This window comes from Oncorhynchus kisutch, linkage group LG18, assembly GCF_002021735.2.
Source record: "Oncorhynchus kisutch isolate 150728-3 linkage group LG18, Okis_V2, whole genome shotgun sequence".
NCBI classification, from domain to species: domain Eukaryota; kingdom Metazoa; phylum Chordata; class Actinopteri; order Salmoniformes; family Salmonidae; genus Oncorhynchus; species Oncorhynchus kisutch.
In genome coordinates, this window is record NC_034191.2 from 14,183,099 (window position 1) to 14,201,783 (window position 18,685).

An 18,685-nucleotide genomic window follows, 5' to 3' on the forward strand; every position below is an offset into this window, starting at 1 on the left:
AACACAGATCAGCTGTACACAGCTCAACACAGCCATTAACACAGATCAGCTGTACACAGCTCAACCCAGTCATTAACACAGATCAGCTGTACACAGCTCAACACAGCCATTAACACAGATCAGCTATACACAGCTCAACACAGCCATTAACACAGATCAGCTATACACAGCTCAACACAGCCATTAACACAGATCAGCTATACACAGCTCAACACAGCCATTAACACAGATCAGCTATACACAGCTCAACACAGCCATTAACACAGATCAGCTGTACACAGCTCAACCCAGCCATTAACACAGATCAGCTATACACAGCTCAACACAGCCATTAACACAGATCAGCTGTACACAGCTCAACCCAGTCATTAACACAGATCAGCTGTACACAGCTCAACACAGCCATTAACACAGATCAGCTGTACACAGCTCAACCCAGTCATTAACACAGATCAGCTGTACACAGCTCAACACAGCCATTAACACAGATCAGCTGTACACAGCTCAACACAGCCATTAACACAGATCAGCTGTACACAGCTCAACCCAGTCATTAACACAGATCAGCTATACACAGCTCAACACAGCCATTAACACAGATCAGCTGTACACAGCTCAACACAGCCATTAACACAGATCAGCTGTACACAGCTCAACCCAGCCATTAACACAGATCAGCTATACACAGCTCAACACAGCCATTAACACAGATCAGCTGTACACAGCTCAACACAGCCATTAACACAGATCAGCTGTACACAGCTCAACACAGCCATTAACACAGATCAGCTGTACACAGCTCAACCCAGTCATTAACACAGATCAGCTGTACACAGCTCAACACAGCCATTAACACAGATCAGCTGTACACAGCTCAACCCAGTCATTAACACAGATCAGCTGTACACAGCTCAACACAGCCATTAACACAGATCAGCTGTACACAGCTCAACACAGCCATTAACACAGATCAGCTGTACACAGCTCAACACAGCCATTAACACAGATCAGCTGTACACAGCTCAACACAGCCATTAACACAGATCAGCTGTACACAGCTCAACCCAGTCATTAACACAGATCAGCTGTACTTTATTTATTTATTTTATTTTACCTTTATTTAACCAGGTAGGCTAGTTGAGAACACCTTTATTTAACCAGGTAGGCTAGTTGAGAACACCTTTATTTAACCAGGTAGGCTAGTTGAGAACACCTTTATTTAACCAGGTAGGCTAGTTGAGAACACCTTTATTTAACCAGGTAGGCTAGTTGAGAACACCTTTATTTAACCAGGTAGGCTAGTTGAGAACACCTTTATTTAACCAGGTAGGCTAGTTGAGAACACCTTTATTTAACCAGGTAGGCTAGTTGAGAACACCTTTATTTAACCAGGTAGGCTAGTTGAGAACACCTTTATTTAACCAGGTAGGCTAGTTGAGAACACCTTTATTTAACCAGGTAGGCTAGTTGAGAACACCTTTATTTAACCAGGTAGGCTAGTTGAGAACACCTTTATTTAACCAGGTAGGCTAGTTGAGAACACCTTTATTTAACCAGGTAGGCTAGTTGAGAACACCTTTATTTAACCAGGTAGGCTAGTTGAGAACACCTTTATTTAACCAGGTAGGCTAGTTGAGAACACCTTTATTTAACCAGGTAGGCTAGTTGAGAACACCTTTATTTAACCAGGTAGTCTAGTTTAGAACACCTTTATTTAACCAGGTAGGCTAGTTGAGAACACCTTTATTTAACCAGGTAGGCTAGTTGAGAACACCTTTATTTAACCAGGTAGGCTAGTTGAGAACACCTTTATTTAACCAGGTAGGCTAGTTGAGAACACCTTTATTTAACCAGGTAGGATAGTTGAGAACACCTTTATTTAACCAGGTTGGCCAGTTGAGAACAAGTTCTCATTTTCAACTGCGACCTGGCCAAGATAAAGGAAAGCAGTGTGACACAGACAACAACACAATGTTACACATGGAATAAACAATAAACAAGCCAATAACACAATAAACAAGTCAATGACTCAGTAGGAAAAAAAGAAAGTCTATATACAGTGTGTGCAACAGGCGTGAGGAGGCAGGCAATAAATAGTCCATAGCAGCGAATAATTACAATTTAGCAGATTAACACTGGAGTGATAAATGAGCAGATGATGATGTGCAAGTAGAGATATTGGTGTGCAAAAGAGCAGAAAAGTAAATAAAAACAGTATGGGGATGAGGTAGGTAGATTGTGTGGGCTATTTACAGATGGACTATGTACAGCTGCAGCGATCGGTTAGCTGCTCAGATCGCTGATGTTTAAAGTTGGTGAGTGAGATAAAAGTCTCCAACTTCAGCGATTTTTGCAATTCGTTCCAGTCACTGGCAGCAGAGAACTGGAAGGAAAGGCGGCCAAAAGAGGTGTTGGCTTTGGGGGTGACCAGTGAGATACACCTGCTGGAACGTGTGCTACGGGTGGGTGTTGTTATCATGACCAGTGAGCTGAGATAAGGCGGAGCTTTACCTAGCTTAGATTTATAGATGACCTGGAGCCAATAAGTCTGGCGACGAATATGTAGTGAGGGCCAGCCGACTAGAGCATACAGGTCGCAGTGGTGGGTGGTATAAGGGGCTTTAGTGACAAAACAGATGGCACTGTGATAGACTCCATCCAGTTTGCTGAGTAGAGAGTTGGAGGCTATTTTGTAAATGACATCGCCAAAGTCGAGGATCGGTAGGATGGTCAGTTTACTAGGGTAACCCTGTCATTCACACAGCTCAACCCTGTCATTCACACAGCTCAACCCTGTCATTCCCACAGCTCAACCCTGTCATTCACACAGCTCAACCCTGTCATTCCCACTGCTCAACCCTGTCATTCACACAGCTCAACCTTGTCATTCACACAGCTCAACCCTGTCATTCCCACAGCTCAAACTTGTCATTCACACAGCTCAACCCTGTCATTCACACAGCTCAACCCTGTCATTCACACAGCTCAACCCTGTCATTCACACAGCTCAACCCTGTCATTCACACAGCTCAACCTTGTCATTCACACAGCTCAACCCTGTCATTCGGCAGCAGGGTAGCCTAGTGGTTAGAGCATTGGACTAGTAACCGGAAGGTTGCAAGTTCAAACCCCCGAGCTGACAAGGTACAAATCTGTCGTTCTGCCCCAGAACAGTTAACCCACTGTTCCTAGGCCGTCATTGAAAATAAGAATTTGTTCTTTAACTGACTTGCCTAGTTAAATAAAGGTAAAATAAAAATTCACACAGCTCAACCTTGTCATTCACACATCTCAACCCTGTCATTCACACAGCAGAAATCTACACAGCTGACCCCAGTCATTAAGACAGCTCATCTCTACACAGCTGAACATAGTCATTTACACAGCTCAACCCAGTCATTAACACGGCTCAACCCAGAGACCCCCCTACTTTGTGCAATTTCCGCCTGAAGACATACCCAAATCTAACAGCCTGTAGCTGAGGCACAGAACCAAGGATATGCATATTCTTGGTACCATTTGAAAGAAAACACTCTGAAGTTTGTGTAAATGTGAATTGAATGTAGGAGAATATAACACAATAGATCTGGTTTAGATAATACAATGAATAAAAACATATGTTTTTTCATTTTTATTGTTGTATCATCATCTTTAAAATGAACAAGATAAAACAAACATTCAGATAGGATGATGGGGACAATGTCAGTGAAAAACATAAGAGGGCAACAGTACTTGTGCAAAGTTTCAGAATGTTAACTTCCAAAATGAGTGTGCTACATGACATTTATCATGAAGTCAACTAGGTGTCCCACACAAGTATCCCAAATGTACAAGTGGCCAAATTGGTGAAGTTATACATTTTGAATGGTATAACTATATACAAAATATCAAAATGGTATTCTAACACATCCCCCCCCAAAAAATTGAGAAAAAACCTGAAGAAAAAAAATATACATTTACAAAATAACACTTTCAATATTTGGAAGACCCTCAGTCCTCCACACAATATTGTGCTGCTGATGCCAGGTGCCATAGCAGTCTCTTTCTGCTGTAAAACAGAGGGTCACCAAGCATGTGGTGCAGGTGATGGGGGACTTCATTTTGCAAAGAACAAAGCGATGCCTCCATGCAGTGCCCTTTTGGCCCTGAGGCACATTTGGGCAGGTGAACACCACTTGTGGCAGGAGCTGGATGAACCAGCTTCAGTGGGGGATGGACACCTTGGCACTGGGGGCTCCCATTCGGAGTCAGTGTCACTGTGAAAGAAAATGTTCAGTTAGAATAGTTTCACATATGAGCCCTGTATCAACAGGTATAATAAACAGATATATATAGAGTACAGGGAACATAAGGTTGAATATATTATTATGACCTGATAGATCTACTGTCTCATTTATATTATGACAGACCAGCTAGATCTACTGTCTATTTTATATTATGACATGTCAGCTAGATCTACTGTCTCTATTATATTATGACAGACCAGCTAGATCTACTGTCTTTATTATATTACAACAGCCCAGCTGTATCTACTGTCTCCATTTCACCTTGGCCATTGTTGTGGGCCTGTCCTCCCCTCAACAGCCTCAAATAGGCTATTTCATGTGGGGGTGGGGTGGGGCGGCATATTGCTACTAAAATGTAAAAAAATCACAAATAATATTTAATATTATTAATTTCAAACAACGGCACGAGAAGAACTTACCAGTCCAAAAAGATGTCCTCTCTATTCAAAAAATATTCCTCCATTTGGGAATCGCTAAATGAATCGTCCTCCAACAATCTCTGTCTCACTTTCCCGATCAATTTCTTCCAAAATTGTGTGTACATCTGTATATCTAGACTTAGATTTAGCTTTCCCTGACTTAGTCGCCATATTGATTGATATATAAACAGCTGAAGATGCGCTTTACCCAAAACAACGCTGTGTGTAACATGCGTGGCTCCTTCCGATATGAATCTTCAATGGCGAATGACCCTCTTTATGCCGGAGTTTACTACATGGGTTGGTCTTCCAACACATAAACATTACATATTGCCGTTTACCTCAGCTCATTGGCTATCTACCCAGCTAGATTTCAAGACGATCAGTGGTCATTGGGTTAAAATACAGTCAATCAACGAAACAGCGGTCATATCATTGGTGCACAATGATGTCATTACTTGTTGTTTTCAAAACGGTTTCGTTCAGTCAATACGTCCCGTGAAATGACCCATCATGTTTGGTTGTGTTACAAACAAACCAGTTGATTGCAATGAAACCAAACATGACTGGAAAAGACACGTTCTGTGTGTGTATTAACATTGAATGTGTCGTCAAAAATGGAATGAGATGGAATTCACAACACAAGCGGTTCACAAAATGTTTCATGTTAGGGTGTAAAAATGGATTTTATCAAACAAAAGACCATTCATTGTGTAACAATGAGCATTGTGATTGCAAACAGAGGAAGATCGTCAAAGGTAAACGATTTATTTTATTGCAGTTTGTTACGCCTGTGCTGGTTGAAATAGTTGTTTTTTATAGGGCTCTATCCTCAGATAATCGCATCGTATTCTTTCGCAGTAAATACTTTTAAAAATCTGACAACGCAGTTGGATTAGCAAGATTCTAGGCTTTCGAAACATGTGAGGCACTTGTATTTTCATGAATGTTTAATATGACTATTTATGTAGCGATCACTGTATGTTGTCGAATTTCATCCCGCTAACAGGCTCGGTGCGCTGAGAGGTTAACACAGCTCAACCCAATCCTTAACACAGCTCAACCACGTCATTAACACAGCTCAACCCAGTAATTTACACATCTCTATAACTCTATACATATCAACCCAGTCATTAACACAGCTCATCTCTACACAGCTGAACCCAGTCGTTCACACAGCTCAACCTAGTCATTTACACAGCTAAACTCTACACAGCTCTTCCCAATCATTAACACAGCTCACCCCACTCATTAACACAGCAGAACTCCACACAGCTGAACCCAGCCATTAACACAGCTCAACTCTACACAGCTCAACCCAGCCATTAACACAGCTCAACTCTACACAGCTCAACCCAGCCATTAACACAGCGGAACCCAGCCATTAACACAGCTCAACTCTACACAGCTCAACCCATCCATTAACACAGCAGAACCCAGTCATTAACACAGCTAAGCTCTGCCCAGCTCATCCCAATCATTAACACAGCTCAACCCACTCATTAACACAGCAAAACTCCACACAGCTGAATCCAGTCATTAACACAGCTCAACTCTACACAGCTCAACCCAATCATTAACACAGCTCAACCCACTCATTAACACAGCAAAACTCCACACAGCTGATTCCAGTCATTAACACAGCTCAACTCTACACAGCTCAACCCAATCATTAACACAGCTCATCCCAGTCATTAACACAGCACATCCCAGTCATTAACACAGCTCAACCCAGTCATTTACACAACTCAACCCAGTCAATAACACAGCTCAACCCAGTCATTAACACAACTAAACTCTACGCACCTCAACCCAGTCATTAACACAGCTCAACCCAGTCATTAACACAGCTCATCCCAGTCTATTAAGACAGCTTGTTACAGAACTGACTGTAACTGCAACTGTGATTATTTGTGGAGAGGTTAAACTGTTGACAGAGGTTAAAGGGAGCCCAGTCCCCTTGATGCTGTGTGTGTTTGTAGAGTGGGCACAGCTGATGCCCTCCACTCCAGACTATCGTCATGGGAATACTCAGCACGGAACCCTAAGCCAGACATTCCAACATCCGCATGCCATGCCAGGGTCTCTCTATACCCTCTGAGTGGCTACCAGTGCCAGTCCCTCTATACACCACATTTTCTCACTGTGTGTGCCTCCATCCTCTCTGCCAGTCTCTCTGTGGCCCGGCTTGGCTCGGTCGACACCAAGGGGATTGGAGGTGCCGTTTCCGCTTCACTCACACGTGATTCGCAGTGGCAGGGCCGTTCATTAGCATTTCCCATCAGCCCTGCGCTGTCGGTAATGTGGTGGAAAATGGGCAGTAAGAGGGATCTGTTATATGCTCTGCAGACAGCATGGCACACACACACACACACACACACACACACACTCTCACACACTCAGATTTAGCTTCTGCAACTACTGAGGGTTCACCTGTTGCAATGCATTTTAACCTGGGAGGAAATGCATGTTGAAACATACTGAGGTTTTTGAAGGCCTATACGTGTGGGAGACATGGTAAGCTGTGAGACATGGTAAGCTCGGAGACATGGTAAGCTGTGAGACACGGTAAGCTGTGAGACATGGTAAGCTGTGTGCCCATTGGTTGACAAAGATCACTTCCCAAGTTGTCTCTTATGTGTTCATGTGTCAACTGACACATTTTGGGTCTATAAACATTTGTTTTTCATTGTACAATTGCTCCTGTTGTCTGTTGTATAGTTAGGGCTTGGTTCTGGTCAGGAGATAGGCACACAGTCTGGACACTGACAGACAGACAGACATACTGTTACACAGTCTGGACACGGACAGACAGACATACTGTTACACAGTCTGGACACGGACAGACAGACAGACATACTGTTACACAGTCTGGACACGGACAGACAGACAGACATACTGTTACACAGTCTGGACACGGAAAGACAGACAGGCAGACAGACTGTTAGGTAGTCTGGATAAATACACACAGACAGACACACTGTTAGGTAGTTTGGACACAGACAGACAGACAGACAGACAGACAGACAGACAGACAGACAGACAGACAGACAGACAGACAGACAGACAGACAGACAGACAGACAGACAGACAGACAGACAGACAGACAGACAGACAGACAGACAGACAGACAGAGACACACTGTTAGTTAGTCTTAACACAGACAGACAGACAGACAGACAGACAGACAGACAGACAGACAGACAGGCAGACAGACAGACAGACAGACAGACAGACAGACAGACAGACAGACAGACAGACAGACAGACAGACAGACAGACAGACAGACAGACAGACAGACAGACAGACAGACAGACAGACAGACAGACAGACAGACAGACAGACAGGATGAGGAGTATTTACACAGGGACAGCTGTTGTTGGTGATTGCTGTGTCTCTGGGAGTGTTTAAGGGGAACTGTAGAGATCATGATGGAGGCATCAGGGTGAGAGAGACAAACAGTGACAGAAAGACAGAGGGTGATAGAGTCAGGAACCGACAGCAGAGGTGTCAGAGACAGGCGATCAGGACAGTACCGGGAGGCGTGATGGGTACTGTAGTGAAGGGTGCACTAGACAAACAAGAAGGAAGAGGGAAGTAGCGAGCGAGGGAAAGGGCGTCTGGGATTTGCAGTGTTTCCGTTTAGTTTGATTGCTACAAGACACTGTTTTTGTTGACTTAACTTTTTGATCTATTTTCCCCCCAAAGTGAGTATATTCTATCTTCAGCTTCAATTTTCTGGAATGTTATTTTTGTGGCCTGCCTCCAAGTTGGTGATGTCTGACTGGTTGTCTTTATGTCTCTGTTCTGTTGTCTAGGTTACGCCATCTTACAGGCAATCATGGAGCGTGCAGGTCAAAACGGTTGGCAGGTGAGCACCACATGGGTGCGCACACAGACACACACACACAGACACACACAGACACACACACACACACACACACACACACACACACACACACACACACACACACACACACACACACACACACACAGACACACACACAAACACACACACACACAGACACACACACAGACACACACACACACACACACACACACACACAGACACACACACACACACACACACAGACACACACACACACACACACACACACAGACACACACACAGACACACACACACAGACACACACACACAGGTTAATTGCTCTGTCTCTGTGCAGGTGAGTGCCATCTGTGTGGAGAGTTTCAACGAGGCAGCGTACCGTCGTCTGCTAGAAGACCTGGACCGCCGCCAGGAGAGGAAGTATGTCATCGACCTAGAGCCTGAGAGACTGCAGTGCATTCTAGAACAGGTGAGTCTGAGAGACTGCAGAGCATTCTAGAACAGGTGAGTCTGAGAGACTGCAGAGCATTCTAGAACAGGTGAGTCTGAGATACTGCAGAGCATTCTAGAACAAGTGAGTCTGATAGACTGCAGAACATTCTAGAACAGGTGAGTCTGATAGACTGCAGTGCATTCTAGAACAGGTGAGTCTGAGAGACTGCAGAGCATTCTAGAACAGGTGAGTCAGAGATTGCAGAGCATTCTAGAACAGGTGAGTCTGAGAGACTGCAGAGCATTCTAGAACAGGTGAGTCTGAGAGACTATAGATCATACTAGAACAGATGAGTCTGAGAGACTGTAGAGCTTTCTAGAACAGGTGATTCTGAGAGAATGCAGATCATTCTAGAACAGGTGAGTCTGAGAGACTGCAGAACATTCTAGAACAAGTCAGCCTGATAGACTGCAGAGCATTCTAGAACAAGTGAGTCTGAGAGACTGCAGAGCATTCGAGAACAGGTGAGTCTGAGAGACTGCAGAGCATTCTAGAGTAGGTGATTATGAGAGACTGCAGAGCATTCTAGAACAGGTGAGTCTGAGAGACTGCAGAGCATTCTAGAACAGGTGAGTCTGAGAGACTATAGATCATACTAGAACAGATGAGTCTGAGAGACTGTAGAGCTTTCTAGAACAGGTGATTCTGAGAGAATGCAGATCATTCTAGAACAGGTGAGTCTGAGAGACTGCAGAACATTCTATAACAAGTCAGCCTGATAGACTGCAGAGCATTCTAGAACAAGTGAGTCTGAGAGACTGCAGAGCATTCGAGAACAGGTGAGTCTGAGAGACTGCAGAGCATTCTAGAGTAGGTGATTCTGAGAGACTGCAGAGCATTCTAGAACAAGTGTGTCTGGTGAGAGATTACAGAGCATTCTAGAACAGGTGACCACAGAACTCACCCTCACTCACACACACACACACACACACACACACACACACACACACACACACACACACACACACACACACACACACACACACACAATCTCTCTCTAAGCCTTGTGGTTGTCTATCCGCATTAGTTTCCCTCTACTCCTCTCTTCACTGAACCCATCTATTTACAGCCAGACTTTGACTCTGACAGTTGAGACTGGTGTGTCTGTCTGCCTCTTCTCTGCTGCTGTCACCTTTGACCCCAGCTCCAGGGTAACGTCCTATTGGTCAGTCATCTGTCACTACTTCCTTTGCATGCATCACTTCCTTTTCTGGCCAGAATCTCCCTTCCTGTCTACTGGTCTGACAAATATGGGCAGACACCAGCAGCTCTACACACACACTCACACACAAATGCACACACACACACACACCTGTGCGATGGTCTGCCCAGGAACAGCTGGCTCAGAAGTATTGGCATGGATGGCAACATTAGTCTGACAGAGACTGCTCTGTTTCTTTCTTTCTTTCTTTCTTTCTTTCTTTCTTTCTTTCTTTCTTTCTTTCTTTCTTTCTTTCTTTCTTTCTTTCTTTCTTTCTTTCTTTCTTTCTTTCTTTCTTTCTTTCTTTCTTTCTTTCTTTCTTTCTTTCTTTCTTTCTTTCTTTCTTTCTTTCTTTCTTTCTGTCTGTCTGTCTGTCTGTCTGTCTGTCTGTCTGTCTGTCTGTCTGTCTGTCTGTCTGTCTGTCTGTCTGTCTGTCTGTCTGTCTGTCTGTCTGTCTGTCTGTCTGTCTGTCTGTCTGTCTGTCTGTCTGTCTGTCTGTCTGTCTGTCTGTCTGTCTGTCTGTCTGTCTCTCTCTCTCAAAAGGCTTTATTGGCATGGGAAACATATGTTAACATTGCCAAAGCAAGTGAAGTAGATAATATACAAAGTGAAAGAAACAACAAACATGAACAGTAAACAGTACACTCACAGAAGTTCCAAAAGAATAAAGACATTACAATGTCATATCATGTATATATACAGTGTTGTGATGATGGACAAATGGTTAAGGTTTTCCTCCTCTATTTTCCCCTTCCCTTCCTCTCTTTCTCCAGGCCATTAGTGTGGGCAAACATGTCAAAGGCTACCATTACATCTTGGCCAACCTCGTAAGTCTGCATTTGCCATCTTAAGAGTGCAATAGTCTAAAGTGGTTTCCTTTCCTTGTCTTCTCCACTCTTGCTCCCCTTCATCTGTGCTAACATAAACCAACTAAACAAGTGAAAGCAAATTCCACTGTCCCTATCCACATAGTGTTTTTCAGATTAGTGCAGATGAAAGGGAGTAGACGAGGAGAGGAAGGGGGGAAGGTTGTGGTATAAACAGAGGGGTTCAGGCAGGTGTTTGTGGTTTACCTTGTCTCTGAGGAAAATACGAGTCAACTCTGAACCAGACAGAGCTTTGTGGGGAGGATGGTTTGAAGGCACTTCAGACAGCCCATTCCCTCTCTATCTCCATCCCCCACTCTCCCTCCCTCTCTATCTCTCTCTCTATCCCACACTCTCCCACTCTCCCTGTATATCTATCTCTCTCTCTCTCTCTCTCCCTCTCTATCTCTCTCTCTCTCTCCCTCTCCCTCTCCCTCTCGCTCTCCTCTATTCCTTGGGAAGAGAAGGTACATCCCTGTCTCAGAGCTTTCATGTTCAGACTTGGCAGGCCAGGTTAATCTTCAAATGCAGTTGTGCCTAGCACCTCTCTCTCTCTCTCTCTCTCTCTCTCTCTCTCTCTCTCTCTCTCTCAATTACATTTAAGGACTGTATATCTCTCTCTGTCCTCTCTATTTATCTTTCCCTTTCTTCCTCCACCCCTCTCTCTCTCTCTCTCTCTCTCTCTCTCTCTCTCTCTCTCTCTCTCTCTCCCCTCCAGGGTTTTAAAGACATATCTCTAGAGAGGTTTATGCATGGTGGGGCTAACGTCACAGGGTTCCAGTTGGTTGACTTCAGTAAGCCCATGGTCCTCAAACTGATGCAGCGCTGGAACAAACTGGACCAGAGAGAGTACCCAGGCTCTGACAGCCCACCCAAGGTACATACACACGCATACACAATACTGGGAAAGGGTTCTATTGGAGAGAAACCTCTTTCTCCTGTCACAGCCAATCAGACTGTGACTTTGAGAGGCAGCAGGAGAGACTCAGCCAATCACACGGTGACAGATGGTGTTAGACATAGAATGGCAGAGAGCACTCTTCCATAGTGTCCTCACACCTCTATCTTCTACCCATTTTCCCCCTCTCTCTCCCTCTCTCTCCTTCTCTCCCTCTCTCTCCTTCTCTCTCCTTCTCTCTCCATCTCTCCCCCTCTCCCCCTCTCCTCCTCCCCATCTCCCTCTCTCTCCATCTCTCCCACTCTCCCTCTCCCTCTCCCCCTCTCCTCCCCCCATCTCCCTCTCTCCCCCTCTCACTCTCCCCTCTCCCCTCTCCCTCCCCCTCTCCCCTCTCCCCTCTCCCTCTCCCTCTCCCTCTCCCTCAATTCAAATAAATTCAAGTGGCTTTATTGGCATGGGAAACATATGTTTACATTGCCAAAGCAAGTGAAATGGATAAACAAAAGTGAAATGTCACATTATATATATATATACAGTGTTGCAACAATGTGCAAATATTTAAAGTACTTAAAGTACATAAATGAACATAAATATGGGTTGTATTTACAATGGTGTTTGTTCCCTTTTCTTGTGGCAACAGGTCACGCATATTGCTGTTGTGATGGCACACTGTGGTATTTCACCCAATAGATATGGGAGTTTATCAAAATTGTGGTTCTTTTTAATCTGAGGGGAAAATGTGTCTCTAATATGGTCATACATTTGTCAGGAGGTTAGGAAGTGCAGCTCAGTTTCTACCTCATTTTGTGGGCAGTGAGCACATAGCCTGCCTTCTTTCTCTCTCTCTCTCTCTCTCTCTCTCTCTCTCTCTCTCTCTCTCTCTCTCTCTCTCTCTCTGTCTCTGTCTCTCTCTCTCCTCTCTATTTTACTTTCTCTCTCTAGTTCTCTCCTCCATTTGTCTGTCCTCTCTCTCTCCCTCTCTCCATCTCTCTCACCCTCTCTCTCTTTCTCTCTCTCTCTGACTTTCTCGCTCTGCCTGTTCCCTCTCCCACACTCTGGCTGTTATTTTCTCCCTCTCTCTCAGTGACAGCTTCAGAATGGTGTAACATTTTTCACCCTGATATTGCTGTTAATTGTGCATCATCATTTTAATATTTATATGAAAAATCTTTGTTAAAGGATGGCCAGTCCGTCAATTGTCATCCACTGATGAGTGTACACAATCTCAGATTCTAGTTTGTGTGTGTGTGTGTGTTTGTATTAGTGTGTGTGTTTGTATTAGTGTGTGGGTGTTTGTGTGGGTGGGTGGGTGAGATTTTGAGTTTGTCATTCTCAGCGTTCTATTCCTGGAATACGCTATGAAACCAAGTGGCATTTGCTGACATCAAACCATTATTGGAGCCACCTTTCAATACCAAAATAACTAACATTTCAGTTTTGTCAGCGGGATGCAGATGCTTACTGAATTAGTGAATGACAAGGCCCTTTATATACAATTAAACAGCCAGCTTGATGTATTATCAAATCACATTGTATTGATCACATACATATGTTTAGCAGATGTTAGAACAAAGAACGGGCTATGTTTTACATATACCTGTCAAAGACTATTAAGACTACACTTCCAGTGTCACTGCAGAACACTTCCAGTGTCACTGTAGAACACTTCCAGTGTCACTGCAGAACACTTCCAGTGTCACTGCAGAACACTTCCAGTGTCACTGTAGAACACTTCCAGTGTCACTGTAGAACACTTCCAGTGTCACTGTAGAACACTTCCAATGTCACTGTAGAACACTTCCAGTGTCACTGTAGAACACTTCCAGTGTCACTGCAGAACACTTCCAATGTCACTGTAGAACACTTCCAGTGTCACTACAGAACACTTCCAATGTCACTGTAGAACATTTCCAATGTCACTGTAGAACACTTCCTGTGTCACTGTAGAACACTTCCAGTGTCACTGCAGAACACTTCCAGTGTCACTGCAGAACACTTCCAGTGTCACTGTAGAACACTTCCAATGTCACTGTAGAACACTTCCTGTGTCACTGCAGAACACTTCCAATGTCACTGTAGAACACTTCCAGTGTCACTGTAGAACACTTCCAATGTCACTGTAGAACATTTCCAATGTCACTGTAGAACACTTCATGTGTCACTGCAGAACACTTCCAATGTCACTGTAGAACATTTCCAATGTCACTGTAGAACACTTCCTGTGTCACTGTAGAACACTTCCAATGTCACTGTAGAACACTTCCAGTGTCACTGCAGAACACTTCCAGTGTCACTGCAGAACACTTCCAGTGTCACTGTAGAACACTTCCAGTGTCACTGTAGAACACTTCCAATGTCACTGCAGAACACTTCCAATGTCACTGTAGAACACTTCCAGTGTCATTGTAGAACACTTCCAATGTCACTGTAGAACATTTCCAATGTCACTGTAGAACACTTCCTGTGTCACTGTAGAACACTTCCAATGTCACTGTAGAACATTTCCAATGTCACTGTAGAACACTTCCAATGTCACTGTAGAACACTTCCAATGTCACTGTAGAACATTTCCAATGTCACTGTAGAACACTTCCTGTGTCACTGTAGAACACTTCCAATGTCACTGTAGAACACTTCCAGTGTCACTGCAGAACACTTCCAGTGTCACTGTAGAACACTTCCAATGTCACTGTAGAACACTTCCTGTGTCACTGTAGAACACTTCCTGTGCCACTGTAGAACACTTCCTGTGCCACTGTAGAACAAGCTTCTCAAAGAAAGATAGAAGAAAGTATTGAGATAAGATAAAGGGAAGATCATGAAAAAGGCATGGTTTATAACCACCCCAACACACACTGTGTGAGTAAGAAGGGAGAGAGAAACATGCAGAGTCAGAGTGATGCAGACCTGATGTGAAGTGCGTCCTCTGAGTTTATCATCCCCTCATTCTTCCTCTCCTCCTTTCCTTCTCTCCTCCTCCTGTCCTCCTCTCCTCTCTCAGTTTGGTCTCTGTCATAATGTGAATGCTTCCTGCTGTGGGTGTGACGGCCTTTGTAGCAATGTGTGTGTATGTGTGTGTGTGTGTGTGTTTGTTGACGTGAGGGCACCCTGCTATGTATGTGAATACCTCCGTAGTGCTGTTTGTCTTACCTGATTACAGATCTGTTAGATAAACCTCCTCATTATCTTATTGCCACAGACAGGTCTCATGGGGATCCATTCATTCACATAAATGGGACTTATTTCATACATTTCTGCAGAGTTCTTCGTGAAGGAAAGAGAGGAAGGTTCCACACCACTTTCTCACTTTCGTATTTTACTTAGTTATTTTCAGATGATCTCATTTGCTCTTTGTAGCTTTGGCAACCATATGTGTGGTTTCTAAACCTGTTCGTGCTTCTCCCTGTAGGCTTTACAGACGCTCCCCACCCCTTGGCTGCAACCCTTCTAATTAATGTACCCTGTGTGCACAACCCATGTGGAATTCCAGGTCTCTGGCAGCGTTTGGTTTGAACTGCTTATATGCGGTCCAGAATGCAGAGTTCATCTCAGCCTATGATGCCCTTCAGTCCCTTGACTTTTTGGCCCTGACAGAGACATGTATCACCACAGCGAACACTGCTACTCCAGCTGCTCTCTTCATCAGACCACATGTTCTCTCATAGCCCAAGAGCGTCTGGTTGTCATGGGGATGGCACAGGGCTACTCATTTCTCCATCTCCTCATTTGAATTCCATGCTATCACTGTCACTTGTCCACTCAAGCTTGACATTTTTGTCACCTATCTCCCCCTCTTCAACCCTATTCTCCTCCCTTTTTGCATCCTATGATTCGCACTGTCCCTTTCCTTCCGGCCAGCTCGGCCCTCCTATCCAGCTCGGCCCTCCTATCTAGCTCGGCCCTCCTATCCAGCTCGGCCCTCCTATCCAGCTCGGCCCTCCTATCCAGCTCGGCCCTCCTATCCAGCTCGGCCCTCCTATCCAGCTCGGCCCTCCTATCCAGCTCGGCCATCCTATCCAGCTCAGCCCTCCTATCCAGCTCGGCCCTCCTATCCAGCTCGGCCCTCCTATCCAGCTCCGTGGCTGAGTGACTCATTGCAAGCTTATAGAATAGGACTGCGGCAGCTGAGTGAAAATGAAGGAAAACTAAACTTCTGGAGGACCTATCATCCTTTCAGTCCCTTCTCTCTACTTTATCTGCCTATGTATCCACTGCAAAAGCAACTTTCTATCACTCTAAATTTCAAGCTTTTGCCTCTAACCCTCTAACTATTTTCCACCTTTTTCTCCCTCCTTTATCCTCCACCCCTCCCCGTTCCTGCTCCCTCTCTCCGGACGACTTTGTCAACCACTTTGAAAAGAATGTTGACGACATCTTTTCCTCATTCACTCAGCCTATTGAGTCCACTGGTCCCACTCATTCACTCAGCCTATTGAGTCCACTGGTCCCACTCATTCACTCAGCCTATTGAGTCCACTGGTCCCACTCATTCACTCAGCCTATTGAGTCCACTGGTCCCACTCATTCACTCAGCCTATTGAGTCCACTGGTCCCCCTCACACATAACTACCCTATGCCTTGACCTCTTTCACCCCTCTCTCTCTGGATAAAATCCTGCGATTAGTGAGGTCTGGCCACCCGACAAACTGCCCGCTCGACCCCATTCCTTCCTCCCTTCTCCCATTCCTCACTTCCCTCATCAACTGATCCTTGACTACTGGCTGCATCCTCTCTGACTTCAAAATGACCCGAGTCGCTCCCCTCCTCAAGAAACCAACACTCGACTCATCTGTCCTTTAAAACCCTCTTCTTTCTTTCCTTTTGAAAACACTTGAGTGTGCTGTTTCTGATCTCAGAACGAGAGAGATAGCTCAACCTCGACAAGACGGAGCTGCTCTTCCTTCCCAGGGAAGGCTTGTCCACTCAAAGACATCTCCATCACGGTTGACAACTCCACAGTGTCACCCTCCCAGAGTGCAAAGAACCTTGGTGTGACCCTGGACAACACCCTGCGGTTCTCTACAAGCGACCCTACCTCACACAGGAAGTGGCAAAGGTCCTAATCCAGATAAATGTCATCACCTCTCTGGACTACTGCAACTCACTGTTGGCTGGGTTCCCTGCTTGCTCCACCTAACCCCTGCAACTTATCCAGAACACTGCAGCCGGCCTGGTTTTCAACCTTCCCAAGTTCTCCCATGTCCTCCTCAGCACACTCCACTGGCACCCAGTTGAAACTTAGATCCTCTAGAAGACCATGGTGCTTCCCTACAGAGGAGCAAGAGGAACTGCCCCTCCCTAACTTCAGGCTTTGCTCAAACCCTACACCCCAACCCGACCACTCCGTTCTGCCACCTCTATTCTCTTGGCCCTCCCACACAAACGGGATGGTAGCCCAGTCCAAGCTCTTCTCTATCCTGGCACCCCAATAGTGTAAGCAGCTTCTCCCTACCCATCTTCCAAAAACACCTGAAACCTTGCTCCTTCAAAGAGTATGTTAAATAATCCCCTTTTTCACCACAACCCACCCCCCCAAAAAAACTGAACCTGAACCAACACTTGCACTTGACCGTAAGTCGCTCTGGATGAGTGCAACAACTAAATTACTAAAATGTTCAAATGTAATCCAGTGGATCGTCAAGAGAGGAACCCACAGCCTGAAACAGGCCTTTCCTAATTCCTCAAACAGTCATCTTCATGTCTGCTATAGGCTCTAGGCTGTTCATGTAAAATCATCTAATCTACTCCTTTCTCTCTCCGTCCACCTCCTCTTCCTCTCTCCCCGTCCTCCTCCTCTTCCTTTCTCCCCGTCCACCTCCTCTTCCTCTCTCCCCGTCCTCCTCCTCTTCCTCTCTCCCCGTCCTCCTCCTCTTCCTTTCTTCCCGTCCACCTCCTCTTCCTCTCTCCCCGTCCTCCTCCTCTTCCTCTCTCCCCATCCACCTCCTCTTCCTCTCTCTCCATCCTCCTCCTCTCCCTCTCTCCATCCTCCTCCTCTTCCTCTCCCCCCAGTACACCTCGTCTCTGACGTATGATGGGGTGTTGGTGATGGCCGAAGCCTTTAGGAACCTGCGTCGTCAGAAGATAGACATCTCCCGTAGAGGAAATGCTGGAGACTGTCTGGCCAACCCAGCTGCTCCCTGGAACCAGGGCATAGACATGGAACGCACACTCAAACAGGTATTCTTTGGTCCTATGTGTCCTTATTGTTCTATGTTGTTGCCTGTTCTTTGTTCTGACCTGTGTTCTCTGTTGTCCTGTCTCCAGGTGCGTATCCAGGGCCTAACAGGTAACATCCAGTTTGACCACTACGGCCGCAGAGTCAACTACACCATGGACGTGTTTGAACTGAAGAGCAACGGACCACAACGGGTAGGAATAGACACACAGGCATGTCGGAGAAATTATTTTGATTTGATGAAAATACAGTTTTGCCTGGTTTTAACCCCTCCCCTACATCTCTCAGATTGGCTACTGGAATGACATTGACAAACTGGTTCTGGTCCAAAATGAGGTGTTGTTGTCCAATGACAGCACCAGCTTGGAGAACAGGACAGTCGTCGTGACAACTATCATGGTAATGTACTCCTCTGGCTCCTCTCCTTTCCGTAAACACACAGAGGATGCATCCCAATGATCTAAAATGGCTTCCTATCCTGAACTCCTGTCCTTCATCTG

The 18,685-nt window shown here is 45.3% G+C and overlaps 1 protein-coding gene across 5 annotated transcripts in view; it reads left to right on the forward strand.

Moving 5' to 3' along the window:
• gria4a (glutamate receptor, ionotropic, AMPA 4a) overlaps positions 1-18,685 on the forward strand; it is a 147,340-nt gene that overhangs the window by 73,202 nt on the left and 55,453 nt on the right. For all 5 annotated transcript variants that reach the window (XM_031795713.1, XM_031795716.1, XM_031795715.1 and 2 more), the window contains exons 4-10: positions 8,524-8,576; positions 8,890-9,021; positions 11,020-11,073; positions 11,831-11,989; positions 18,020-18,187; positions 18,275-18,379; positions 18,474-18,584. In XM_031795713.1, coding sequence (XP_031651573.1) covers positions 8,524-8,576; positions 8,890-9,021; positions 11,020-11,073; positions 11,831-11,989; positions 18,020-18,187; positions 18,275-18,379; positions 18,474-18,584 — 782 coding nt within the window. The remainder of the gene's footprint in view (positions 1-8,523; positions 8,577-8,889; positions 9,022-11,019; positions 11,074-11,830; positions 11,990-18,019; positions 18,188-18,274; positions 18,380-18,473; positions 18,585-18,685) is intronic.